Source organism: Macaca thibetana, chromosome 3 (assembly GCF_024542745.1).
Source record: "Macaca thibetana thibetana isolate TM-01 chromosome 3, ASM2454274v1, whole genome shotgun sequence".
Classification (NCBI taxonomy): Eukaryota; Metazoa; Chordata; class Mammalia; order Primates; family Cercopithecidae; genus Macaca; species Macaca thibetana.
Genome location: NC_065580.1, coordinates 159,395,852 through 159,423,426, shown reverse-complemented (window position 1 = coordinate 159,423,426; position 27,575 = coordinate 159,395,852). Strand labels below are relative to the sequence as shown.

General features: G+C 41.3%; 1 protein-coding gene across 1 annotated transcript in view; it reads right to left on the bottom strand.

Moving 5' to 3' along the window:
* Nucleotides 1–1,085: 1,085 nt before the first annotated feature.
* The window catches only part of KCNJ6 (potassium inwardly rectifying channel subfamily J member 6), a 318,296-nt gene continuing 291,806 nt past the window's right edge, over nt 1,086–27,575 (bottom strand). Inside the window, exon 4 of the mRNA XM_050784623.1 lies at nt 1,086–9,506. Within this exon, the coding sequence (XP_050640580.1) occupies nt 9,181–9,506 (326 nt within the window). The 3' untranslated portion in view covers nt 1,086–9,180. The remainder of the gene's footprint in view (nt 9,507–27,575) is intronic.

Below are 27,575 nucleotides of genomic sequence, written 5' to 3'. Positions count from 1 at the left end.
ATAGGAGGATGATGGCTTGAAAATAGCCTTTTAAGAAGCTATTTGGCCACCTAAGTGCATCCCATCTTAGGAAGAAAGGATGGGAATACCCCAGACCTGGCGTGTGGAGGGAGCACCTGTGTGCTGGGTCCTCCTCCACATTACCTTGGGTTCTTCCAAGTCTGTCTGCAAGTGAAGCAGCCCTAGGGAGCCTCTGCCCCGTGGGGCCTCTGCCAGGTCTCCTCGAGCCTGCGGGAGAGTGGTCCACACTGAGAGGCTGGGGGTTACCATGGCAGCCAAGAACATCCTCGGTAACCAGGCATCCATGAGTGCTGGGAGTTCCCCCAGAGCACAGTCTGTGCAGACAGTGGGAAAGGAAAGAGCACTTGGCCAACACAGGCAGATACTTGGGGAGGCAATCATTTTGGAATCCCATGCACCTGTGAGTTCACTGTTGTCTCTGTGTGGCTCTTGGTTAAGATGAGGAAGCACTGGGCTGAATAAAGATGTTCAGGAGCTTCTTTGGCAAGCTGGTCCCCTAATAGCATGCTGCAAAAGACAAGAAGATCCCACTGGACAAGTCCAGCTGTCTTTTCAGCACAAGACCTAACTTCATGCTGCTCTCGTCAGTTACCGGGCTGAGGCCATGTATACACCCCACCATCACTCATAGGCTCTCTGGGCAACTATGAAGCAGGAGCAAAATATACTTTTAAAAATATATATGGTTAGACTCTGAATATATATGCTCAGTTAAAATTGGTGGTGGCCATTAAGCGGAAAGGAATAGGACTAACCCCAATAATAGGTTGCTGGATTGTGGATGCTCAAAAATGAAATTAACCTTCCAACGGGGGTGCTAGGAAAAAGGAAGTTTTCGTGGTGAGGGAGAAAATTAAGAGCGAGCAGCCAGGGGGAATGGCTGGCTGATAATCTACCACCACCTGAAAGCTGTGTGGGCACCAGGAGACAGCATAAGTTGTGTCTGTAAGTGCTGCAACACAGAGGAGTTCCTTGCAGATAAAAACGAGACTTGACATTGATGCCTTCATTTGGTGACCCTGATAGAGGCGGGGATGTGCGATTCCTTTCCTTTTCCTTTATCCTTTTTCCCCTTTCTTTTCCTTTCCTTTCCTTTCCTTCTCTTTCTTTCTTTTTTTTTTTTTTTTTTTGAGACAGAGTCTCGCTCTGTGGCCCAGGTTGGAGTGCAGTGGCATGATCTCAGCTCACTGCAATCTCCCCCTCCCAGGTTTAAGCTATTCTTGTGCCTCAGCCTCCAAAGTAGCTGGGTGTACAGGCATGCACTACCATGCCCAGCTAACTTTTTCGTATTTTTAGTAGAGGCGGGGTTTTCCATGTTGGCCAGGCTGGTCTCAAACTCCTGGCCTCAGGTGATCTGCCACTTTGGCCTCCCAAAGTGCTGAGATTACAGGTGTGAGCCACCACACCCAGCCTTATGAGATTTCCTGACTAGGGTGGGATTCTATTGGTTGGGGGGTGGCTTCAAACAAACCAAACTCCCAGCCTTACTCAAAAAGAGGGACCAGGTCAGACTGTCCGGAGAGAGTGCTGCCATTGGCCTGATGACTGAATCTGTGCCCACAGCATTGTGATACCAAAAAGTGAGACTTTCTAGAGAAAAGAGAATTAGATAAGTCACGAAAAAGAAAAGCACTGAGCTCATCACCATGAGAAAATCAGAACTTTCGAGGATTTCCTTACCCTGACTCCATTTACACTTTAGGGTTATTTTTGGACTTTCACATGGGAGGGCACCCCTGCACTTAGCAGATGCTAAAGGTCTTAATTCAGTCATCATCTCTGACCCAGGGAGGTGCTCTGTGGGGTCAAGGGTGCGGGGCAAGTTAAGCTTGAAAGATCCCGAAAGATACTTCTAGGGAGTCATTGTCCAGGTGGGCAAGAGCCAGACCCTGCAGGGAGAAGCTTCCCCAGAGAGACCTCAGTGGGTGGGCATGGCTGAGGCTTTTGTTCTGCCAAGTCTGAGCTACAGCAGGGTATTCCTCATACCTATGCCCACAGTCAGCAATGCTGAGAGATGATGCCAGGGCGATGCCTGTGATGGCCGGATCTGAGGACAGTGCTCCTTCCCCTTCTATAAGAAGACTGGCTGAAGACCCAGAGGTTTGGGTAATGCTCGGCTGACTGAAACTCAGCTCTCCGCACTCTGGTTGATCCAGTTCTACTAGTTGTGTTTAGTGATAAGACCCAAGACTGACATACTTCATAAAGCATTCAGTCTGGACTAGGCTCTTTGTAGCCAAAAGTCTGCTCCTAGGCTCCTGGAAGACCTTGCCCTTTTGCTTGAATGTTTTGTGATTTCTATCAGAATTTTAGAAACGATGATGATTACATGTTTATTTCACTAGTGCTTGTTGGTAGCAGATATTTACATTGCCTGAGAAAAACAGCCCTTCATATTCTTATAAAGATTGGCTTAATTGATATCACAGTATTGATGATCGGTGTTAATGCAGTGGGCACGGAGCCTTACTCTTGAAATGGGCAATTACACAAAGTCGGTAGGAACATTTCATTCTCTGAAATCAAGATCTGTTTACTATGTGGCCACAATTCTCCGGCCAACCACAGTGTGTGTTAGGATTCGCGTCTAGGGCGTATAGTGTCTAAAAATAACTCTATAAATACCATTTTCATCAGTGATAAATCTAATCTCCATCACTTAATCATGTTGACCACCCCAATGAAATATTTTTGTGTGCCTTAAAAGTATGTTGCCTTCCTTTTCCTGGGACTCTCTTATTGAATTAGGTGGATACATGAAGCTTTCTTTTACCAAGGCAATGAGGCCAAGTAAAAGTTTGACTCCTTTTACATTTATTTAAGTTTTATGGTGTTGAACTTTGAGATTTGTTTCCTCCCACTTAGTTGTTATGCTCTTCCATGCAGTTGAAGGGTCACAAGCTTTTTGCATGGTCTATATCGTAGATACCATTACCTACTTAGTTTCAGACGCAGGATCAAATCCATCATTTATCTGTCCACAATACAACAACATCACAATGATTTGTTACATTGTTACATTTTTTTCTTTCTCATCTGATTTCCAGGAAAGCACTCATAAGAGAACTTGATATGTTTTTCTATAGAACTAAAAAGATAAGGAACCTAGCTTGGCTGACTACATCTGGCATTAGAAATGCTTCCTTAGAAGACAAGGGAGTTCAGCTTAGTGACACTAAAGAATGTCATTTAATATTGACTTATCTAAAAATCCCAAGGTCTGGACTTTTTCCATTCATAATGTCTGTAATTACCAATCTTTGTCTTTGCTTCAGACTCAGAAAGCGCAAGAAATCCAACAACCCTTTACTACACTTCCATGTCTCCCTGAGCTCTTTTCAAAGGACCTTTTGGTTTTCCATAAGAAGCATTTAGTTCTTTAATTGCATGTTAAACTTCAAGCTTAGTGGCTAGAGAGAGCCAGAACTAGCGCAATTAAACACAATCGGTAGTTCCAGGTTCACGTTCATCACCTTGATCAGTTGTAAATTGTAGGCTAGAGAAAACTAGAAATTGTAGCAAGAAAACAGAGGGAGACATCTGGGCCACCTATTTAGCTCTCCTCCAAGAGAGCCTAAGAGAGAAGTCATGTGGAGGAGCGAGGCGGGTTTGATGTACAGCAACCACTGCAGGTCTGGGCTGCTTTGCTGAGCAGAGACTGGCAGCCTGAGCTACGTACATCATCCAACGCCTGTGGGTGCCACTGAAGCAATATTTCTGTTGCAGGGCTGGGAATGCCCATTTCTCTGTAGCTGATTAAGGAGTAATTTTACTGTGTCTACTTTCTGAGTTGACCACTAGATCCTGGCTGGCTGTTGACTCTGTTTGCCACTCTGGAGGAATGGCTATGAAAAGGAAGGATTCTTCCTTTGAGACCCTAACTGAATGACTGGCCTCTCTAAGTCTCGTGAAGCAGTTGTCCCTCTCACAAAACAAAAACAAACAAAAAAAAAAAAGGTTATGTTATTTTGACCAGACTTATGAGTGACTTCAATAGATTTACACTAGAAAAAAAGTCATTCTTCTACATTGCCTAGGAATCTCTTAAGGGTACAGTACAATATTTCATAGTACTTAGTAGTACTACTATTAATAGTACTATTACTAGTACTTAATAGTACCAATAGTACTTAACAGTACAGTACAGGGGTCAGCAAACTTTTTTTTATACAGGGCCAGATAGTAAATATTTCAATCTTTGCCGGCCACACGGTCTCTGTTGTAATTACTCAGCTCTGCTAGTGCATGTGGAAGCAGCCATAGGCAATACACAGACAAATGGCTGTGGCTGTGTTCCAATAAAACTTTATTTGTGGACATTGAAATTTGAATTTAGGATGATTTTCACATGTCACAAAATATTCTTCTTTTCTTTTATTCCCCCAATTATTAAAACATGTAAAAATCACTTTTAGCTCACAAGTGGTCCAATAACAGGCAGCAGACCAGATTTTTTTTTTTTTTTTTTTTTTTTTTTTAGCAGATTTGGTTTGCCAAAATTTTTTGTAGTAAAAATAGCCCACAGCTTAGGACCTTGTGACCTGGATTTGAGACAAGGAGCTATGATTCACTGGCCTTGTAAACTTGGCCAATTTGCCCAAACCCTAGTTTTCCCTCTATAAAATGTAAATTATAATACTCAGCCTCTCATGGTGAATCAGAATGAAATAAGATAATTTGTACAAGTGCTCTTAATGCTCTCAAACACCATACCATGTTGGGTAAAATATCATTTTGTTATTATTATACATTCTGTGATTTATCAAAATATCTTAGCAGCCTTCTGACAGAATTTTGACTTCTAGATGACACTCTGCATCTAAAGCACTCAAGACATTGAAGGCAGAACTATTAGGAAGGGGTGTGCTTTACTCAATTTTAAATTAAAGGCTCACATTTTCTTAAATACAGGTTGGCCATAAAGTTTAGAAACAAGATAATGTTATTTTAGTGTATTGTAATGTAATATCAATGAATCATGTATTATGTATATGTTACCTATGTTTTTCAATGTTAAAGCCATCCATTGAGAGGAAATCTCCAGGAAGATAATGTTTACCATATATAGAGGACACTGAACTTTCAACTACCTTCCTGACATTTCTAAATCATACAGAGTATCACCCAAGTCAAGGAAAGAAAGACTGAAGAGTAGCCAGACTATTAGCAAACTGTTTTGGAAATGATTTACTATGAGTATTTTAACCATATTCTCTCAGCAAATCAAATGATTTCCCATTCTTCTGGTGAGTTCAGGTAGTTTTCTAATAGCTTTCTTATGCCTCCTTTTTCTGTCCACCAGTTCCCACCTTTGTAAGCAGTTTCTAAATATCCCAAAGACACTGGCCTAAATCTAAATAAAAAAGCAAAGGAGAAAAAAGTAAGAAACGTGGAATGTAAGAAAATGTGGGGATGGAAAGCATAAGAATGTTGCTCTGGAGAATTCAAAATTTAGACTATTAAATGAAGTCATGAATAGTTTTTAAATTAGAATGCAATGAAAAATAGACATTTCAGAGCTCTAGCTTGGTTAAACCTGCAAGAGAAAATTGTGCTTAAGAAATAGGTTGACATTTGCAGCTGGATTTCTGTTAGGGAACATAAGGTACTGAACTAAAACAGTAGAATTGGAACTGGAGAACCAGATAAAGAACAAAGGGTGGGGACAGATGGAGGAAGGGAGTTGGGGAAGAAAGAGTTCTGCCTCATGGACATAGATGGGATATATGTTGGAACAGCCGGGCTGGAAGGCCATGTTTGAAGGAACATTGAAGGAACAGAAAAGTTGACATTTGCTATGTTAATGCAAAAGAGTGTAGCTTGCCCAGGGGACAGCTAAAACATAAATGATTTTATTGGTTCCAGAAAGTTGATTTATAAATGAATGGGTGCTTTTCCAGTTGGAGAGCACGTTGGGGTGGGTGGAGGTGAGAATCCGAGGAACTCAGCAGCCTTGTGGTGGGGGTCATGTTTGCAGCTGAAACTGCCCTTCCATCCAGCAGCACTTTGTCAGATTGGGGTCAACTGTGGCAAACCATACCCTTAAATTCCAAATTCTTGTCGGGCTCACGGATCCCACCATGCTTTATGGAAAAGCGACTGAAATGCATTAACCAAACAGACCAAAGGATCAAGTTGAGAGTGATCTTCTGGTTATGGATACTGTTGTATTAAAAGAGACTTTTAAAAAATTCTCATTGCACTTGGTTTGCTAATGGCGTGACTGAGGGAATGAGGACTGGATATTGGAGAATAGAATGAGTGGAAATGGTGGGGTCAATTTTGTTGAACTGTCTTAATGGAAAACACCATTCGCTCACTACTTGCTGCTTAGAAAATCAGTCTCAATGAACTTTCAGTTCCAAATTTTAACGGTTGACACAAAATACACTGTTAAACTGTGTTAACAACTGTAGAAAAATAGACATGTTTGATAGGGACATTCTAGTAAAAGGTTCTTCAGGAGCATCCTCATTTAAAGATTCAGAGGCTCACGTTACAAAAACGAGATTTGGTTCAAGTTCTGTCTCCAACTACATTGACAACAAAGACAGTGAGAAACAGGGAGAGACCTCACATCTGGGTGCCCGTCACAGACACAGAACTGACAGGTGCACGTGGCCAACGTGTTGTCAAGGCTCTTCGTTCAGTTGTGCTAAAGGGCAGGCAAGCAGGGATCAGGCCCTGAGCTGCTCTTCCAACCAGACACCAGGTTGTGCGCTGTCCTTTAAACCTTAGCAATGGAATTAAAAAGGCCCAGTGAGTCTTCAAGAGTTAATTAGAAGACATTTTGCAGCCCCTACTCCATCTCGTTTCATACCTGCCATGGCCTGCTCTGCAACCCTGGCAAGGCTGCAGGGGAGCTCCCCAAGCCAAGAGTGCCCTTCGTTAGGCTGCCTCCAGGTCAGGCCATGGCTCCTCCTCGCAGCCTCAAGGGGTGTGTATCGAGCTTCCTCCTCCCGGACCACCACCTCCTTCTTAGAGTGTGTGAAATAAAGAAATGATTTAACAGAGATTCAATGCAAAAAAGGAAATGCTGCCAAACAGGAAAGGGCTATGGCCAACAGTTTTGTCTTCCTTAAAGTCAGTGCCAAGAGGCAGTTGTTCTGATCCAACGTCTCTGAGATGGGAGAAGAGAGGCCCCGAGGTTATATTTAGGAGCCACTTTCCTTATCCTGGGACTTCTTTTTTAGTAGACAAGGTCCCCAGACTACAGCAAAGGCCTGTGCAATCAGGTCAGGGAAGGCAAGGGAAACAAAGAGGGACAGCTAGTTTGATCTCTTTGACCTCCATGGTGCAGAGCCTCAAACTGAGCACAGCTGTAGGAGCTGAAAATAAACTTGGATCCATTCAATGAATATTTATGATGGGCAACTGTGTTAAAGAACAAACAGCTTATAAATGCAAAATTAATGTGAAAGATCTGTTACAGTGCAAAATCTCCACCTGCCCCGGAGGTTTGAGCTAAGATTTATTTTCTTATGTTTTTCATTTTAAAATTCAGATTTCCAGTACAAATACCCTTCCTTCCTTCCTTCCTTCCTTCCTTCCTTCCTTCCTTCCTTCCTTCCTTCCTTCCTTCCTTCCTTCCTTCCTTCCTTCCTTTCCTTCTTTCCTTCCTTCCTTCCTTTTTGCAGATTAAAGTGAATTAAGGCTGGAGTTTTTTGTTTGTTTTCTTTTGATTGAGAGACACTTTGGATTTGATTTCTAACCTGTGGCGTACTCTGGAGACATTTCTTAGACAATCATCAAGATTGTTGATCTAATCTTTGAATACTGAACTCTGGTCATTTCAAAATAATAAAAGAATAAAAATAAAAGATCACAATGCAAGAAATGCTGATGGATAAGCCCCAGGGACAGGCGAGATGTCATTCTCAGAACGCCAGATAGAGTCAAAGCGTGAGAGGTCGATGATTATAATGCGTGTCACTCACTACATGCCTTCATGAATTTCATGGCTTTAGACCCAAACCATCTTCTGCTAACTTACCATGTCTCATTGTAACAGTCTGTAGAGAAACTACAGCTGGAGAATTAATGGTTTTGCAGAAAAGTTTCCTAAATTATTGTACTACAAAGGGCAAGAGCTCATGTGAGTGTAAAAACATACCTTTGGTGACATGCTAGAGAATATCTCCTTCCTGGTATTCTCCCTCCTCCAGGCCAGTTAGTGAGGCCCTTGTTATCTTTTAAAAAAAGACATCTGTTTTGTAACATTTCACAGTATTTCAGCATATTGGTGGTGGGTTTTGTCATCTACCAGCTCTCTCAATTTCCCCTAGACCTATGGCTTATTAGATTCAATGAAAGGATCAGCATGGGAACAGTGAGGTAACCCTAACGGCTGCCAGTCTGAGACACAAACAAAGGCCGTGCACTGAAGGGCCAGCCGTCAACGGGATCAAAATAACCTGGAAAACACAGACATCAAAACAGAAACGCCTACTGCATGTTAGGAATCTTTCTTTCTTTCTTTTTTTTTTTTTTTTGCTTCTTATTTCTAAAGTTATATATCTAAACCTACATTAATGATACATCTATGTACAGTATTTAGAAGTTCTGTTCTATGGTACTTTTGTACATGCTGGGTTTTATTACTAACTACAAAAAGAAAATAATTACATAAGGCATATATATGTACAGTGGTTTGTCTTCAGCTCACCTGGGCCCTATAACTGCCACGCCCACACGGGGGCAAGCACCTCACCCTGTAGTAGATGAAAAGAATTGGGATCTATAAAACTGAGGGCTCCACTCTGTGTCTCACTGAATGAATAAATAGGCACCGGAAACCTTGCTTGTCATATCCCAGGTAAAATCTTTGACACACCTTTTTGAGTGATCTGGTATTATACAACACATGCAGGTAAGTAACTGAAATCTCCAGGAGCTAGACGTGTAGTATTTTGGGAGGAGACCAGGCTTGGGCCACAAACAAGAGCACTTTGCACCTTCATCAAATCCACGTCTACCTTGTCAATCTAAACAACTGAGAGAGGGCAGGTAGATATTTTACACCTTGAAGATTTGTTTTCTGGTCATGTAAAACTTAAATATAAATAAAGAACAAAGCAAGAGAGACAAAAAAGAAAGAGAATGAGAGACAAGGGAAGATTGTGTCAGGGGGAGAAGAGAAGGGGTTGCCCAACTAGGGCACTAAACTTTGGATTCATTCTCCAGGTTTGCCACATCACCATTTCTTTCTGTTTGCTCTTCAAGGTTCTTTTCTTCCTCTTCAGTCTCCAGTTCTGCATGTTGGTTGAGTTTGCTGGATACAGACCAACTCAGGGGCAGCTCTGCCCTGCTGGCTAACTCGGCCAGCTCTTTGGCACTAAGGGATGGGGTGCTGGTCTCATAGGTCTCATGGAAGCTGTTGTAGTCAACTTCGTAGAACCCATCCTCCAGGGTCAGGACAGGCGTGAACCGGTAACCCCACAGGATCTCACTGGTGATGTAGGAGCTTCGAGCTTGGCATGTCATCCCTGCAGAGAGAAGAATGGAGGCTTTAGCATATGTGAGTGTGGGCTTTCCATGGCCAAGGAGTCAGCGAGAGCCGGGAGGAGTACTGCATGCAGCTGTTGAGACTGACCTGCATACAGTGCCACAACTTAGTAGGTGTCATTCATGTTGTAGACACATGCTAATGTGCCATGGAGATTCCAGGCCTCTTAGGGGAGTCCTGGGGAACAATGAGAGAGTCCTGGCTCACATCAAGCCACATTTGCCTGCATGGCCATGCACACACAAAGGAAATCAAGTGTGCAAATGCACACAAGTGTTTGCATGTGTGTGGCTATGTCTGGTCCACTCTTTGCTCTGGGAGAACCCTGAAGCCATGACTCTGGCCTCCTACTGCTCTTGGAGACAGCCTGGGTTCTAATGGTATTTGAGCTCTTTAGCCGCAGACTTAGAATGAAATTCCATATACGGAACTACACTTAGGCTGCTTTTAAGCTAGAGGCCACAGATCAGTGTTACCCTCCCACCTGCCATTAATACACAGGCCATGACTGTGGCCCCCAGATGCAGTTGGAAGGGTTACCCACCTGAATTTGCACTTTTCTTAGGCCCAGTGGTCATAGTTACTCAGATTGTGCAATCATAACTACTTTAAAAGCTTTTCCCCCTTCTTTTTTTTTTTTTAGATGGAGTCTTGCTCTGTTGCCCAGGCTGGAGTGCAGTGGTTCCGATCTCGGCTGACTGCAAACCCTGCCTTCCGGGTCCAAGCAATTCTCCTGCCTCAGACTTCTGAGCAGCGGGGACTACAGGTGCACCCCGCCATGCCTGGCTAATTATTTTTTTTTTTTGTATTTTAGTAGAGACGGAGTTTCATCATGTTGCCCAGGCTGTTTGCGAACTCCTGAGCTCAGGCAATCCACTTGCCTCGGCCTCCCAAAGTGTTGGGATTACAGGCGTGAGCCACTGCTCCTGGCTACTTTTCCCTTTTCTTAAACATGAGAAGCCTTTCTGTAATTTGCACAAAAGCACCACGTGAGCTACCAGCAGCCCTGGAGTCAGGAAGTAGCTTTCTTTTAAATATGAAATGGCAGAATGAGGAAAATTCCAGCCAACTCGTTAGAAAATAAAAATAGGCAACAAGGGTGGCATAAGATATGAGAAATGACACTTGTGTGTGTGTGTTTTTTTTTTCCGAGGCCAAAGAACTCTTTTATAAAAATTCTCAGGAAATGGAAATATTCATTCAGTCATTAATCCAGGGCTGACTTCTCCATTAGGCAAAAAGGCATGGTGTCTACAGCCCATGATACTTTTAGAGGCCCATGAAAATGTTTTAACTTTTTTAAAATCAGAAAAGATAAACTTTTAGATGGAAAAATTGTTAACGTATTCATCTTTACACCAACACAGTTGTAAAATATAACTTAACACATTTTCTTAATGGGGCAAGGGACTTACAAGGGCAAAATCACCGGGGACTCAGGAATGTCATACTGTGGCCCTGTGTCCATTCATTCAGGAGAGCAGCCAGCCAGCCAGTTGGTATATTATCTGTTAGGACCACCAATAAGTATTACGCAGCTGCTTTGTGCTGAATGCAGGTGGATTAGGGAGAAGAGGATACCTGTGAATGTTTACACAGAAGGGTCCAGAGCTACACAACATTCCTGCAGCACCGCATTTGCTCCTTATGTCTAGAAGAAGAAACTGGGGTGCCAGGGACCTATGTGATTGACTTAACGATAGCTGTCGGGCCTGAGCCAGCACCAGCCCTCATCCCAGCTCTGTGCTCTTCCTGTTAATCTTAAAACCGAAATGTGACCCTTCTTCAATGTTTCCTTGGATGACCCACAGGAGCCCCCTCTCTATGCCTCTAAAACAAATATTGCAGGGCTTTTAGGTATTAGAAAAATAGGTCAACACTGATTTGATTTTACTTCTCAAACAATGTTTCTCTTCTGAATTGTTTTCTTTATCTGTGCTTGGGAGTGGTGGGGTGAAGACAGGTGATGGCAGGGATATGTGGGCTCAGAATGAGGAACAAACAGGAAGTCAAGAGGAGAAGGTGATCCAATAACTCTTTTTCCACCAAGGAAGTACATATTTATGGTAAAGTGGCTAGAAAATAGGGCTGTGATAACAGTTGGGGAAAACAGCAAGCTAATCAAAGAACAAAAATACATTTTTGGGAAAGATGTTCATAGGGAGCTTTGGAAAACTCTGACATATTCCTGAGAAACTAGAAGGCCACATGCATGTGTAGGGCTGTGCACACGCCCAAGAAAACCAGAGAAGGCCCTGAGCTCTCCCTTCTGGTTGACACTGAGGCTCTGTGCAAGTAGGAGGTGAAAGTTAATGCAGAGTTGTAAAGTGCCTGACTGAATGCTGAAGGCACGTCCCACCATGTACATAGAGACTCTTGACAAAGACTGGGAGATTTTTGGTTACTGGCTTTTAAGAGAACCTGTCTAATTATTAGCTGATCACTAAATTAACTGAACAGAGACTTTAGTGGCCATATACACAAAAAGTACAGACCTTACAAAATTAGCTCAGGAAAGTGACTAAAAAACAAATAGCAATCGCAACAAAAAACTCTGAAAAGGAAGGAGAATCTCATTTTCAGGATTACTACATTATATTATTTAAAATGCCTGTTTTCAACAAAAAATTATGACACATGCAAAGAAATAAGAAAGCGTGTCCCATACACAGGAAGGGAAGCAGTCAATAGAAACTGTCCTTGAAGATGTCTAGGCATTGGATTCACTAGAGAAAGACTTTAAATCAGCTATTTTAAATATGTTCAAAGAACTAAAAGAAGCCATGTCTAAAGAGCTAAAGGAAATTAGGGAAACATTGTTTCCCCAAATAAAGAATATCAATAATAAAAATAAGTTACATGTAAAATCCAAACATAAATTCTGAAGTAAAAAGTACAATAAATGAAAGAAAAGAACTACTACAGGAACTTCACAGATTTGAGCTGGCAGAAGAGAGGATCAGGGAGCCTGAAGATAGGTCAGTTGAGATGATCGAGGTATAGAAAGTAAGAAGAATGGAGAAAAATGAACAGTGCCTCAGAGACCTGTGGGACACCAGCAAGCATACCAACATACGCATTACAGGAGCCCCAGAAAGAGAGTATTAAGAGAAAATACCAGGAGTAATCTACACATCTAAGAAGCTTATCAAACCACAAGTAAGATGAACCCAAAGAGATTCACACTGAGACTCATCATGATCAAACAGTTGAAACACAATGATGAAGGCGGAATCTTGAAGGCAGCAAAAGATAAACAACTCATTACATGCAAGTGATTTTCAATGACATTAACAGCTTATTTCTCATTAGAAACCATGGAGGCCAGAAGGCAGTGAGAAGACATTATTCAAAGCACTGAAAGAAAAAGACTGTCAACTGAGATTCTCTATCTGCAAAATTATCCTTCACAAATGAAGGAGAAATGAAGCCATTCCATGAACAAAAGTGGAGAGACTTTATTGCTAGCAGACATGTACTCCAAGAAATAATAAAGGGAGTCCTTCGGACTAAAATAAAAAGACACTAGATAGTAACTCGGATGAGAACAGGTGTGTTCAGGGCGGTATGGCCATAGACTAGACCGTAACTCAAATCCACATGAAGAAATAAAGAACATTGGAAAAGGTAACTACATAGGTAAATATAAATGTTTTTCTCCAGCATAATTTTATGGTTATTCCATTTTATGGCAATTATACTATGCCATTATATGAATATATCATAGTTTTATTTAATCAATAAAACAAAATGATACAAAATATGTGGTGGGTCTATTTGTTGGGGGAAAATATTAATAATACTGACTTGGTTTGTGGAGGTTGTCTTAAGTGTACTATTATGGGCTGAATTGTGCACTCCCACCCCCACATTCATATGTTAAAGTCCTACTCTCCAGTATTTCAGCATGTGACATGTATGAGATGGAATCTTTAAAGAGTTAATTAAGTTAAAATAAGGTCAAACTGGTGGGCACAATATAATTGATGTCCTTATAAGAAGAGGAAATTAGGACATAGACACACACAGAGGAAAGATCATGTGAAGACACAGGGAGGGGATGACCATCTACAAGCCAAGGAGAGAGGTCTCAGAAGAAACCAGCCCTGTTCACACTTTGTTCTCAGACGTCTATCATCCAGCATTGTGAGAAAATAAATTTCTGATGTTTAAGCTACTCAGTCTGTGGTACTTTGTTATGGCAGCAAACTCGGTACACTTACTGAGTTCCACAGGGAGAGGAAAATACCTTTCCACAGTGCCATTTGAAAAGGAGTATTTAATTTATGTAATAAGTAAGATTTAAGTAAATGCTCATGAATGCTTTTCCAATTTTTGTTCATCATTTTCGTATCAGAACTCATTTAAAAAAGGATAAAAAAGAATATTAATGTTTGCCTATCAGTAAACATTAAAAAGTATTTCTAGGGTAAATTGATAATTTTCTTCAGAAAAATTCGTCTTACATATTGACCTAGGTCCCAGTCCAGTCTTTAAAAGTCTGATGTTTTACTGAATTTGGAAGAGTAACAAAATAAAACCAGCAGAGTTAGCCTCATAAGCAAAGCAGAACTGCCAAGATGACATCTGTGTGTATGCATGTGGTGTTTATGTTCCATATCAGGGAGATCATCATAAAGTCTCCCTGAGCTAGGTTATTTTGTGAGTATAGTACTTTCTGGAAGAAGTAATGTTTCATTCGATGAGGAGCAAAAGGTGGAAAACCTGATCTTCATCTCCTCTGAGCATGCAGTCATAGGTGTCTGTTTTTCTTTTCTTTTCTTTTTCTTTTTTTTTTGAGACAGAGGTTTGCTCTGTCGCCCAGGCTGGAGTGCAGTGGCGTGATCTCGACTCACTGCAAGCTCCGCCTCCCAGGTTCACGCCATTCTCCTGCTTCAGCCTCCTGAGTAGCTGGGACTACAGGCGCTGCCACCATGCCCAGCTAATTTTTTTGTATTTTTAATAGAAACGGGGTTTCATCATGTTAGCCAGGATAGTCTCCATCTCCTGACCTCATGATACACCCGCCTCCGCCTCCCAAAGTGCCGGGATTACAGACGTGAGCCACTGCCGGCCAGGTGTCTGTTTTTCTTATTGAATTGTGAATGCCTTGAGGATCTATTTGTCTTGTTTATTTCCAAATTCCTTACCGTTTGCACAGTGCTTCAATATTGGAGGTTCCCAATAAGTACTTGCTAAGTGAAAAGAGTAGACTTGGGGAACTATACAGAAACAGCTTAATATTGTTCATTGGCCATGTCTGAATGTATTATTAAATAAAAAGATGGCTTGCGAGTCATTAGGAAAGAAAGTGGGAGATTTCTGCTTCTACTATCATGTCAGTCTGCGTATGAAGAACCCTTAGCTAAGATATAACACAATGCTGGAAAATTACAAAATGTCTTACCTTTTGTTTTATGTATTTATTTGTTTGACAAACAAAAATTTTACATATTGATGGTGTACAACATGATATTTTGATATATGTGTATGTTGTGAAAAGGCTAAGTCAAGCTAATTAACATATCCATTACCTCAAACACTTATTTTTTTTTGTTGTTGTGAGAACATTTAAAATCTACTCTTAGCAATTTTTGGGCATATAATACATTGTTGTTAATGGTAGTTGCCATTTGCGTTTCTATTTTTGTGAAAGTGCTTGTCCTCTCCTTTATCTTGAATGCCCTTCCCATACTAAAATGCTGCTCATCCCTCAAGAGCTAACTAATGTGTGATCTCCTTTCCAAAGCACATTGTTGCCAACCAGTCTCTTGCTGGAACTATTGAGTTCCAGGTCACCATAACACTTCAGTGACCTATCACAGCACTTATCAGAGTATTTTACAACAGTCATATGTGTCTGTTTTCCTTGCTGAATTGTGAATGCCCTGAGGATCTATTTGTCTTATTTCCATATTCCTTAGCATTTAGCACCGTGCTTCAGCATTGGAGGTTCCCAGCAAGTACTTACGGTTAAGTAAAAAGAGTAGACTTAGAGAACTATATAGAAACAGCTTAATATTGTTCATTGGCCATGTCTGAAATGTATTATTAATATTAAATAAAAAGATGGCTTGTGAGTCATTAGAAAAGAAAGGGGGAGATTACTGCTTCCAGCATCATGTCTGTCTGCATATGAAGGACCCTCATCTAAAATATAACACAACGCTGGAAAAGTACAAAATTCATAATTTGAATTAAACCTGAGTTCAGTGAAAAGCAAGAGATGGGCCTTCTGGGGGCTGGTGAAGAGGGAGTAAACGCACCTATTCCTTCCCACCAATTATAGTTGAGGCCTCTGGACAATGTACTAAATGAAACCACCTGAAGACTAGAAAGTTCACAATAGCAGGATGATTGGAGAAGGGAGTCAAAACTTGAGGAATGAATCGTTTGGGGATACATTTTTCTGCCTTCCTCTTTGATCTTCTGGCTTTAAACTGAGTGAGGCCCCCGTGTAGAACTGGGGCCCCAATGCAGAACAAGTGCCGGCAAGAAAATCTCGGAGAGAAACCTGCCTTTCTAACCGGAGGACCAGGAAAAGGTGCTGCTGTGGGTCAGAGACGGGAGTGGGAATCCCCATTAATTGAGTGTGAGGACTTCTCCCCCAGCCGTGAGTGCAGTCTTCGTACTCAGCTGCTCTGCAGTGCGGCGGTGACATAGGCGCCAAAACTCTGAGAGAGCGCCTGTCTTTTTGGACCAAGTATTGGGAAAGGGGAATTCCAGGGACCAGAGTGTGTGGCTGCATTTTCCTCTTTCCTCTCACTGCTTTACCCTAAGAGTGGCCCCGATTGTGTAAAACCATGCAGCAGCCCAGGTGGCTCAAATGCTGAGCAAGTCTTGGCTTTAGAGAAAGAAGTATGCGGGGGCCGACCGAGGGGAGGGGTGGGTCTCATAGAGGACAGAACTGGAGGAGGATTTCCAGATTCTGTGTATGAATTGATATAATCCTGAGCTTTGCATGCACAGGACAGAAAACAATAAGAAAATATGAACTTAAAAATTACCACGTTTTAGAATATATGACCACACTTCTAAATGTCAAAGAAGAAACCATAATGGAAATTTGATAATACTTAGGACTGAGTGATATTGAAATTCTAAATATCCAAATTAAAGAGCATATAGAAAGTAAGAAAAATTTATATACCTAAATGCACATATTAGAAAACAAGGAAGTCTGAACATTAATGTTTAGAATATTCAACTTAAGACATTAGTAAATGAACAACAGAATTAATTCATGGGAAATAGGCAACAAAGATCACTGTGTAATTAATAAAATATAAAACAAATCAACCACAGTGAGGATCAATAAAGGCAAAAGTTGTGTTTTTGAAAAGTCTAGTAAAATAGACAAATCTCTGATCAGACTGGCCAAGTAAAAGGTATAGAAGGCAAAAATAAATGGCATTGGGAACTCAAAGGTATATATAACTATAGAAATGGCAGAGACTGAAAACACAAAAGGAGATTATAATAACTTAAAAATAAAGATGAAATGGACAATTTTCTAAATCATGTAAATTACCAATACTTATTTAAGTACAAATAAAAAGCAGAGATACCTTATAACCCATTATGAAATTGAGCCAGTGATTAAAAACTTGCCATAAAGAAATTACAAAGCCCAGACAATCTTAAAGATGAGTTCAATGAAATATTCTAGGAAGAAATCATGATAATTTTACATATACTGTCCCAGGAAATAGAAGAATAATTTCCTAACTCATTCTAGAAGCCAAATAATCTTGACAATAAAGTCATAAATATAGTACAAGAAAGAGAAAAAAGAGGAGAACACAAGCCCATATTATTCACTTGTGTAGCTACAAGAATCCTAGAAGAAATATTAGCAAACCAAATCCAGCAGTTTAGAAAAAAAGATACACCATGACCAAGTTGGGTTTATTCCAAGGAATGCAAGGGTGGTTTAACCTTAGAATACTGATCATATAATTTATCATGTTAAAAGATTGAAAGATCATTATACTATGTGCATAGAATTCATTTGATAAGATTCAAAAACCACTTATCATGAAACTTCTTAATAAACTTTGAATATGAGACCAACTGTATCTACCAAAAATCTAAACAATCATTATTTTTGATGATGATGATGATCAAAAGTTAGGATCATTTAAAGTCAGGACCAGTGATTTTAAATACAGATGCGGTAAATGCTTGCTATCACCTTTTCTATTCAGTACTGTACCAAAGGACTTTGCTGGTATAAATAAGATAAAACAAAGAAATAAAATAATTTGATTCAGAAATAAATAAAACTTTCATTATTTGCAGATAATATAACTGTGTACATAGAAAATTCACAAGAGTAGTACAACTATTAAGATTACTAAGAATGTTTAGCAAGGTGGCTAGAATTAAAAATCTGTGGAGAAAACTTATGTATATTTTTATATACCAGTAACAAACAAAAGATATAACAACAACCCTTCACCATTTCCTCTAGCAACAAAAAATACCTAGAAATAAATCTAATAATAGAAATACAAAACCTTTATGACAATTTATAAATTATACAATTTGAGAGACAGTAAGGAAGATTTAAATAAATGGAGAGATATATCATGTTCATGGATAGGATGATTAAACATCCTAAAGATGTCAGTTTTTCCCAAGTTACTTTATAGATTCAATGCAATCCCAACAAAATACTCTTAAAGTTAAAAAAAAAATGGATTTGACAAATCCTTTCTTACACCATAAGGAAGTACAAAGACTCAAAAGCCAAAACACTCCTGGAGAAGAACAAACTGTAGGGACTCACTCTATTAGATCACAGGACATATTTAGTAATTATGGACATGTACAACAGGAAACATATGGTTATGTTCATAGCAATTGATATACTTTGGATATTTGTCCTCTCCAAATCCCAGGTTGAAATTTGATCCCCAACGTTGAGGGTGGGGCCTGTTGGAAGGTGTTTCGGTCATGGGATGCTTAAGTAAGTTCTCGTTCTATCAGTTCCCATGAGAACTGACTTTAAAAAGAGCCTGGCACCTCCATCCCCTCTCTCTCTTCCTTTCTCTCTTGCCATGTGAGCTCCATGCACCTGCTCCCTTTTCCTCTTCTGCCATGAGTGGAAGCTTCCTGAAGCCCTCACCAGAGGCTGGGGCCCTGCTTCCTGTACAGCCTGCAGAATCATGAGCCAAATGAACCTCTTTTCTTCATAAATTACCCAGCCTTAGGTATTCCTTTATAGCAACACAATGAGCTAGGACAGCAGTATCATTTTTAACAAGTTGGAAACAACCCAACTGTCCATTGACAGACAGTGGCATATCTTCACCTAGTGGAATTTTAAGAAGTACTAATAAGTAAATTACACATGTAGGGTCCAATATAGATGAATCTTAGAAACATAATATTCCACATAAAAGCAAGTTTTATAAAATTTAAAAGTATACCACTTTTATGAAGTTAAAATAAGCATAAGTGAATAATATAGTATTTAGGAATACACACAAATCATTTTTTTTTTTTTTCAGACAGAATCTCACTCTGTCACCCAGGCTGGAGTGCAGTGGCATGATCTTGGCTCATTGCAGTTTCTGCCTCCTGGGTTCAAGTGATTCTTGTGCCTCAGCCTCCTGAGGAGTTGGGATTACAGGCTTGCACCACCACGGCTGCTAATTTTTGTATTTTTTTGTAGCGATGGGGTTTCGCCATGTTGGCCAGGCTGGTCTCGAACTCCTGGCCTCAAGTGATCCGCCCACCTTGGCCTCCCAAAGTGTGGGATTACAGGCATGAGCCGCCACACCCAGCCAAATCACTTTTTTTTTTTTTTAAAGAAAGCAAGGGAATGTTAAAAACCAGTAGTTATATTGGGGTGAGAAAAGAATATAGAAATAGATATAATGGTTAGCAATGTTCTAGCTCTTAAATTGAGTGGCCAAGTTACAAGTGTTTTATATAATATTACATTTATTTATTTATTATTTTGAGATGGAGTCTTACTCTGTTGCCCAGACTGGAGTGCGGTGGTGCGATCTGGGCTTACTGCAACCTCTGCCTCCCGGGTTCAAGAGATCTTCCCTCCTCAGCCTCCCAAGTAGCTTGGAGTACAGGCACATGCCATCACGCCTGGCTAATTTTTGTATTTTTAGTAGAGACAGGGTTTCACCATGTTGGACAGGCTGGTCTGGAATTCCTGACCTCAGGTGATCTGCCTGCCTCAGGCTCCCAAAGTGCTGGGATTACAGGCGTTAGCCACCACACCTGGCCTATTTTTTTGTTTTTTGAGAGGGTCTCACTCTGTCGCCCAGGCTTTAGTGTGGTGGTAGGATCTTGGTTCACTGCAGCCTCAACTTCCCCAGGCTTAGGTGATCCTCCCACTTCAGCCTCCTGAGTAGCTGGGATTACAGGCATGGGCTACTACACCTGACTATTTTTGTATTGTTTGTAGAGACAGGGTTTCGCCTGGCTGGTCCCGAGCTTCCAAGCTCAATTGATCTGTCTGCCTTGGCCTCCCAAAGTGATGGGATTACAGGCATGTGCCACCGCACCCAGCTAAATTACAAGTGTTTTATTATCACATTTTGTAACATAACATGTGATGTACATTATTTTGTACTTATCAAGTACTATATTAAAAAAACCACCAAATTCCATTTTGTTGGAAATTTTTTATATTATACTGCTTATAATTATTCGTGCAAAGGTCCTTCTTGTTCTGTGTTTTCAGAACCATTAACCGTTCACTTATTTGGTGGTGGGTAGGGGAGAACTACTCGTCTAAGTCCTGGGCTCTGAAGGTCTGAGAACCTGGAGTACTGATGTCTGAGGGAGAGTATGGATGCCCATCTCTAGACGAGAGAGCCTGTCTCCCTTTTCCCTGCCTTTTGCTCTTTCTGGGTCCTCAATGGATTGGATGGTGCCCACCCACATAGGTGAGGGCAGATCTTCTTTACTCCAGATTCAAATGCCAGTCTCTTCTGGAAGCACCCTCACAGACACACCTATAAATAATGTCTTATTAGCTACCTGGGTATCCCCAGCACAGTCAGACTGACACACAGACTCACCCATGACAGGGAGGCTGCTTGATTTCCACAGTGTTGTCTGAACTAAGTTACTTCTCCAAATGGGTATGTGGGAGTGTGCGTGTGTGTGTAGCTTTTAACAGTTATTTAATTTCACAGTTTCTCCACTGAGAGCTTCTCTGTCTGGATGCCTAGTTAGTCTTCCAGGAGTTAAACTTACAGGGACATGCATGCAAACAACCTGTCTTTGGGTGGCCATTTCATTCCCAATAAGACCGTGTGAGAAGGAGGGCTTGGAGGGGAAGGGAGTGCGTGTTACGGGTGGTGATTGCAAGGCTCACTCTGCCTAGGATCCAGGAAAATAGACTGAAACACAGCTAAGGAATGTGCAATAGGCACTGAGCAAACACAGGGGCAGGCCCTGCAAGATGGAGATTTAATAGGCAAAGCCCTATTTTTAGATTCTGTGACAAATTATGATGGGAGAAGTTTGTGTGCGGAATACCAGTATGATGAAAGTCATCCTCATGAGAGAGCCCTCTGGGCAAAGCGAGAGGTATGGTCAGTATGTAGATGATACATCAAAACTGCCTGGAGGATAAGATTCCAATAAAATTAGATGAATACAAACCACTCTCACCACTTCTGAATACTGTCAAATGAATCTGTATTGCCAATACTCAAAAACAACCGATTGTAGACACTTTACCATTTTATTTCAAACACCAGGCTACATAGATGATGTTTTCCTTTTCCTTTACTCCTGTGCCCATTCTCGATAAGAACTGTGCTGAATTAGTGCAGTAATAAAGTGTTGTGCACTTATAAGTCAGTGCTGGGTCACTCTTCATGTGAGAGAAAGGTGTTGGTGATTAACCAAGCCCAGTGTTAAAAAGAAGCAGGATAGTGTGATTTCTGGCATAATCATGGTTTTAATTCAGTAGGTTTTGCCAACTGCTGAACATTTAAATAATGATGAGCCCTGCCTTAGGCTCAGGTTACAAATCCCTTCAAGGAACAGTTGTGTTTCTTCTATTACCCAAATATTAGAGGGCCAGTGAGGGTCACCTCCAGCTATGCAAAAACAAATGGAAGTGTGGATTTTTAAAAATGTCTAAAAAAAGAGATCCTACATGTGTACTACTAATTCTACTCTCACCAAGGTCATTGATAAGTGTATAAATTAAGTATTGAATTAAGTAGGCAATGTTATTTATTGAGTGTTTACTGTGTGCTGGGCTCAGTGTGTGCTGAGTGTGAGCCAACCAGCTAGTCCCTGCAACAGCCTTCTCAGACAGATGCTATGATCTCAATTTCACATGTTAGCAAACTAAGGCAGAGAGATTAAGTAACTCTCTGGGTCACATAGTGCTGTGGATTGAATATCATGCCCCAAAATTCATATCCAAAGCCCTGACCTCCAATATGACTGCATCTGGAGAACTGGCCTTAGGGAGGTAATTTTTTTTTTTTTTTTATACTTTAAGTTCTAGGGTACATGAGCAGGTTTATTACATATGTATATATGGGGGTATTTAAGTTAAATGAGATAATAAGAATGGGTGTCCTCATAAGAAAAGGAAGAGACATCAGGGCATGTACACTCTCTTTCTACATGAACACAGAAGAAGCCATGTGAGGACACAGCAAGAAGGTCACTATCTACAAGCCAGGCAGAGAGCCCTCAGCAGAAGCCAGCCCTGCTGACACCTTGATCTTGGACTTCCAGCCTCCAGAACTGTGAGGAAATACATTTCTCTTGTTAAAGCCACTAAGTCTGGTATGTTGTTGTGGCAGCCTGAGCAGACCAATAGGTACAGTAAGAGTGGGGTGAGGGTTCTCATTTAGGAGGCCGGGCTCCAGAGTCTACGCTGTCAACCACAACACTATTATTTCTATATTTGAAGACAGAGACCACATGTTAATTCTGATCTTGATTTATCTTTATTTTTATGTTTAAGATGGAGTCTCGCTCTGTTGCCCAGGCTGGAGTGCAGTGATGTGATCTCAGCTCACTGTAGCCTCTGCCTTCTGGGTTCAAGTGATTCTCCTGCCTCGGCCTCCCAAGTAGCTGGGATTAGAGGCGTGCACCACCATGCCCTGCTAATTTTTGTATTTTTTGGTAGAGATGGGGTTTCACCATGTTGGCCAGGCTGGTCTTGAACTTCTGACCTTAGGTGAACCACCCTTCTTAGCCTCCCAAAGTGCTAGGATTACAGGTGTGAGCCACCACTCCCAGCCATACATTTTGATCTTTATAACTTCTATAGTGTCTTACACCTAAACATTGATAACATATTTTACAAAATAAAATAGAGTGCAGATGAATGATCATAGCCAAGGACATTCTGTACACCAACACCTGGCCACCATTTGTCCTAAATTGCCACTCCCTTCTGCCTACCATTTCCACCCTCCACTAGCTTTCCTTTTAAGCCTGTCCATTCTTACCTTGTCTTCCACACAAATGGTGCTTATTCTCTGCCCAAATCTGGGATACTGGCTACCATCTTCAGAAAATTGCTTGCAGGCACCAGGCAACCTTCATTTACTTTTTAATAAATCATGAGATAGCCCCAAATCAAATCTCAAACTGCAGGAAACTTCTTCAAATTCTCCCATTCTATACTTGTATCTTCCTTCCCCAAGAGTAAGAATCTGAATTCTCAACAATCTATATATGTAGGCTCTCTGCTACAAAACATACAAAACACTTTTGGAATGGTCACATCCATAACTCTACGGAGGAATTGCTTATACAAGACTCAGACCTCACAGCTAAGGACCTCCAGTTGAAACAGAAAATCCCATGTGACCTTATTTAGCCTGAGGGCTCCCAATAATGTACCAGTAGGTGATGGACCAGTCATAAACTGCTCAATGCATTTGAAAGCCATTCGGAAAGCTTCCCTACTTCTAAAAATTCTACCTAATAGAACACTCACCAATCAAACACTGTCTTAAGACTTCCTTCTTTTACTCTATAAAACTTACCCTCCTTTGACTTTTCACTAGGAGGAAAGTGATGGTAGCAGTCTTCCTTGTGTGATCTCAATAAATAGCATTTTGTTAATTCTACAGATGCACTTTGCCCTTTTGATACCATCAACTACAAGCCTATGAGGTAAAACTAACAATTTCTTGCAATTTTTTAAAATCCTAGAATATTCCCACTGAGGTTGTACAAGCAAAATACTGTGTTCAAAAGTTACCTGAACTAATTTTTAAATATGTGGTTATGTTATCCATTGCATAGACAGTTAGGTTCCTTTGTTTCTATTTGTGTTTCCTTTTAAGGTTTGCTTTTGTCATTCTTTTTCTATTTTGTTTTTAAACTTGTAAGCCATTTAAATGGTTCAAAAATGTAGTCAGCACACAAAGACATATTCAGAAAAGTCTCATTCCCATCCCTAAACTCCTTCTGCCCCTGTTCTGCCCACCTCCTATGTGAGGTCATTTTCATTCATTTCTGCTAGATCCTTGATATGGTTTAGATTTGTGTCCCTGCCCAAATCTCATGTTGAACGTAATCCTCGATGTTGGAGGTGGTCTGGTGGAAGATGATTGGATCATGGAGGCAGATTTTCCCCTTTGGTGCTGTTCTCATGAGATTTTGTTTAAAAGTATGTGGTACTTCCCCGAGTCTCTCTCTTCCTCCTGCTCCAGCCATGTAAGATGTGCCTGCTTCCCCTTCCCCTTCTGCCATGATTGTAAGTTTCCTGAGGCTTCCCCAGAATCTGATGCTATCATGCTTCCTGTACAGCCTGCAGATCTGTGAGCCAATTAAATCTCTTTTCTTTATAAATTACTCAGTCTCTAGCAGTGCAAGAACAAACGAATACGATCCTTCCTGTGCCTCCTTCTGTAAAAATAAGCAAAGCAAATATATATACATACACGTTCTTGTTTCCCAGTCTTTTCCCATGGAAAAAATGTTTCAGAACAAGAAACGGAATAATAGGTTCCTTCTGCTAAAGTAATTTGAAATCACTTAATGCATTCATTTCATTTTACAGAGCACAGGCTCCTCGATGAAGCATAGGGGCCACACTACAGGAGTGGGAGGCACACAGGCCTGGGTTTGAATCTTGGCTGCAGGGAGTGGCTGTGGGACCTAGGACAGGCTACTTAACCTCTCTCACTTCCTCATCAGTCACATGGGGAAAACAATGACCAGATTACAGGTGCTATTGCATCCATGTGAAGCTTCACATGTGAAAGTACTCAACACAGGGTTCTGCCTGAGGACACCACTGGGGATTCTCTTAATTCCCTTCCTTTCCTTGGTCAAATGTAAAAGCAACAGCTGACCTTTCCTGTAGAATTAGCATCACTGATCAATAGCTTTTGTCCCTTATGTCATGTGTTTTGTTGTTTGTTGATTCTTTCAAGTGGAATAAAAACCTCCACAGGAAAGGTCTGGAGATGCCATGTCTTGGCTTCCTATTGATGCCAGGGTTTACTTTACACATACTTGTTCTTCGGACATTTCAAAATACTCTTTGATGCCTGGTATTTAAAGAGTCGCTCTTCATTTCATTGTCCCTCATTATCCTGCATTTTTCAGGCACTGGTTCTTAACTTTTTTAAGGCAAGGACGCTTTTGGGAATCTGATGAAACCCATAGATCTTCTTCTTTTAAAATATACGTGCATTCCAAAGTTTCCCAATGGTCAGGTGCTCATGAACTCACTAAAGCCCATAGGATCCCAGGTTCAAATAAAACAAAGGAAAGCAGAAGTAGAAGAATAAAACAACTCTTCTAGGGTTAAGTGTGTGCATGCAAGTCATGGGGAGGAGATTTAAGAAAAAGTAGGGAATAGGAAGAGGGAATTTACTTAAGCTGCCACTGGGTTATAGGAACCTCACACACTTTTACAGTATCCAGTGCTCACCCCATCAGAATCTTTTTCACCAAACTGTAACTGTCAATACTTGTCTGTATCTCTCTGAAGTCCAGGGACGAGGGTTTCTGTGGGCAGGAGCTCTGTCTTGGCCACCATTTTATCTCCATTCCATAGTATAGTGTTTGGCAATATGTCTAATAAATAATGGCTAAATGAGTAAAAAGACCCAGCTGGTAATAACTTCATTTATTTGTTTATCATGTATTTATTGAGAATCTATTATGTGTCAGGCACTCTGATGGGTTCTGAGAGCAGAATGATGACTTGGCCCTTGGATTCATTGGATGTATGGTCTACTGAGAATCCAAATAAATATAAAATTACAACTGTGACTCCTATGAGACTGTAAAAAAGGACTGCATTTGGTCTTCTGTGTGAATTAGTAAAAATGTCCCTGAGGATGTGACATTTGAGCTAAGATTTGAAGGATGGATAAGGCAATGTGTGGGGTAAGGGTGAGTGCCCTACAAGCAGAGGGAGCAACATTTGCAGGGGGAAGATCTGTTGTAGGAAGGCTCCTTGGTCATTCAAGAAGCTGAAAGTAGATAAGTGTGTTTGGGGGATGGGCAAGGGGAGCTTGGTACTAAATGAAAATATTGTTCTGGCTGCAGAGAAGAAAATGACTTGGAGGAGGACAAAGTAAGCAGATGTGGGGGAAATAGAAAGCTGCTTCAATTGTACAAAGAAGAAATTATAGTATTGGGACTAGAATAGAAGTGATGAAGATAGGGAGACTGAAATGGACTCGAGACATGTTTAGGAGGTCAAGTAGACAGACCACTGTAATGAATTATTCATGAGGGCGAGTTAGAGGGAAGAGCCAAGAAGGACACCCAGGTTTCTGGCATGGCAAACAGGATGGACGGATGGCGGTTCCACTGGGAATCTTGAATGCAGCAAGATGACATGTTTGGTTTTGGACATATTTAGGTTATTGTGACTTTGACACATGCAAGAGTATTGAGCAGGCCATTGGGATAACCAAATCTCAGATCTACAGAAGAGGCCTTGGTTAGACATACACAGTGGGGATATCAGCGGCATATGGATGATAACAGAAGCCTGGGAGGGGGCGAGATTGCCTAGGGAAGGGTCAAATGAGAGGGAAAGGCTGAGCGGGAGACAAAGGCTGTAGAAACTTAACATCTGATGGGCAGGAGAAGGGGGATGAGCCTGCCCAGCATGTTGAAAGAGAGAGGCTGGAGAGGCAGGAGAAAATCCGGAGAGCAAAGGGCGGCAGAAGCCATGTGAGGAGGATGTTTCAAGAAGAGCAAGTGGTTAACGCTGTAAAAAAATGCTAAAAGAGAAAACTGCCCCAAACTGAACAATATGCGTTAGATTCAAACATGGCGGTGAGAGCTGAGGGGTAAAAAGGGAGCCAGTGAGGTGGTTTGAGAAGTGTTTGAGGTGAGGAGGTGGGGAGTGAATATAGAAAAGTTTTTCAAGAATCTGACCCCGAAGATGTGGGGAGAAGGCAAGAGTTAAGGGATATGGGGTTGGGTGAGTTCTGAAAGCCGTGAGGCACCTGACCACGTTTAAACATGGCTGAGAAAGGCTCTGTTTGAGTGGGTGTGGCTCCATCTACAGGTAGGGGAGGAGGTGATCAACTATTTCAGGTTCTGGAGAGATGGGTGAGGCTGGGAGAAGATGGAAGAGGGACCCCTCCTCTGTCCTCACAGAGGGCAGGCTGAGACTGTGGGTACTGGTGCAGGTAGATCTGGGATGTGGTGGCAAAGGCTTGAGGGAATTTTGGTCGGCACAGTTCCATTTTCTTTGTGAAACAGGAGGTTGAGGGGGTAATTGGAAACTTTCTGAGGAGAGTAAGAGAGTGATTTGATCAGAGAAACCAAGCAGGATTTAGACAGGTGGCTAATCATGAATTTGTCATGAGTATTTGTTCGTTATATACCTCACACCCATTTCCTTTCCCCTTTCCAGGTATTATTCAGTTTTATGAGCTGCCTCCTATCACTGCCCATGAACTCTGGGGTCTCACTTGGCTTAAGCTTACTGACACATGCCATCTCCTTGGCTACAGTCATCCACTTCAGGGCTTCATTCAGATGAATTAAAACAGCACGGCAAGAAGCAGTTGGCAGAAGTGAGCTTTCCCCCACGACTGTGAACCAGCGC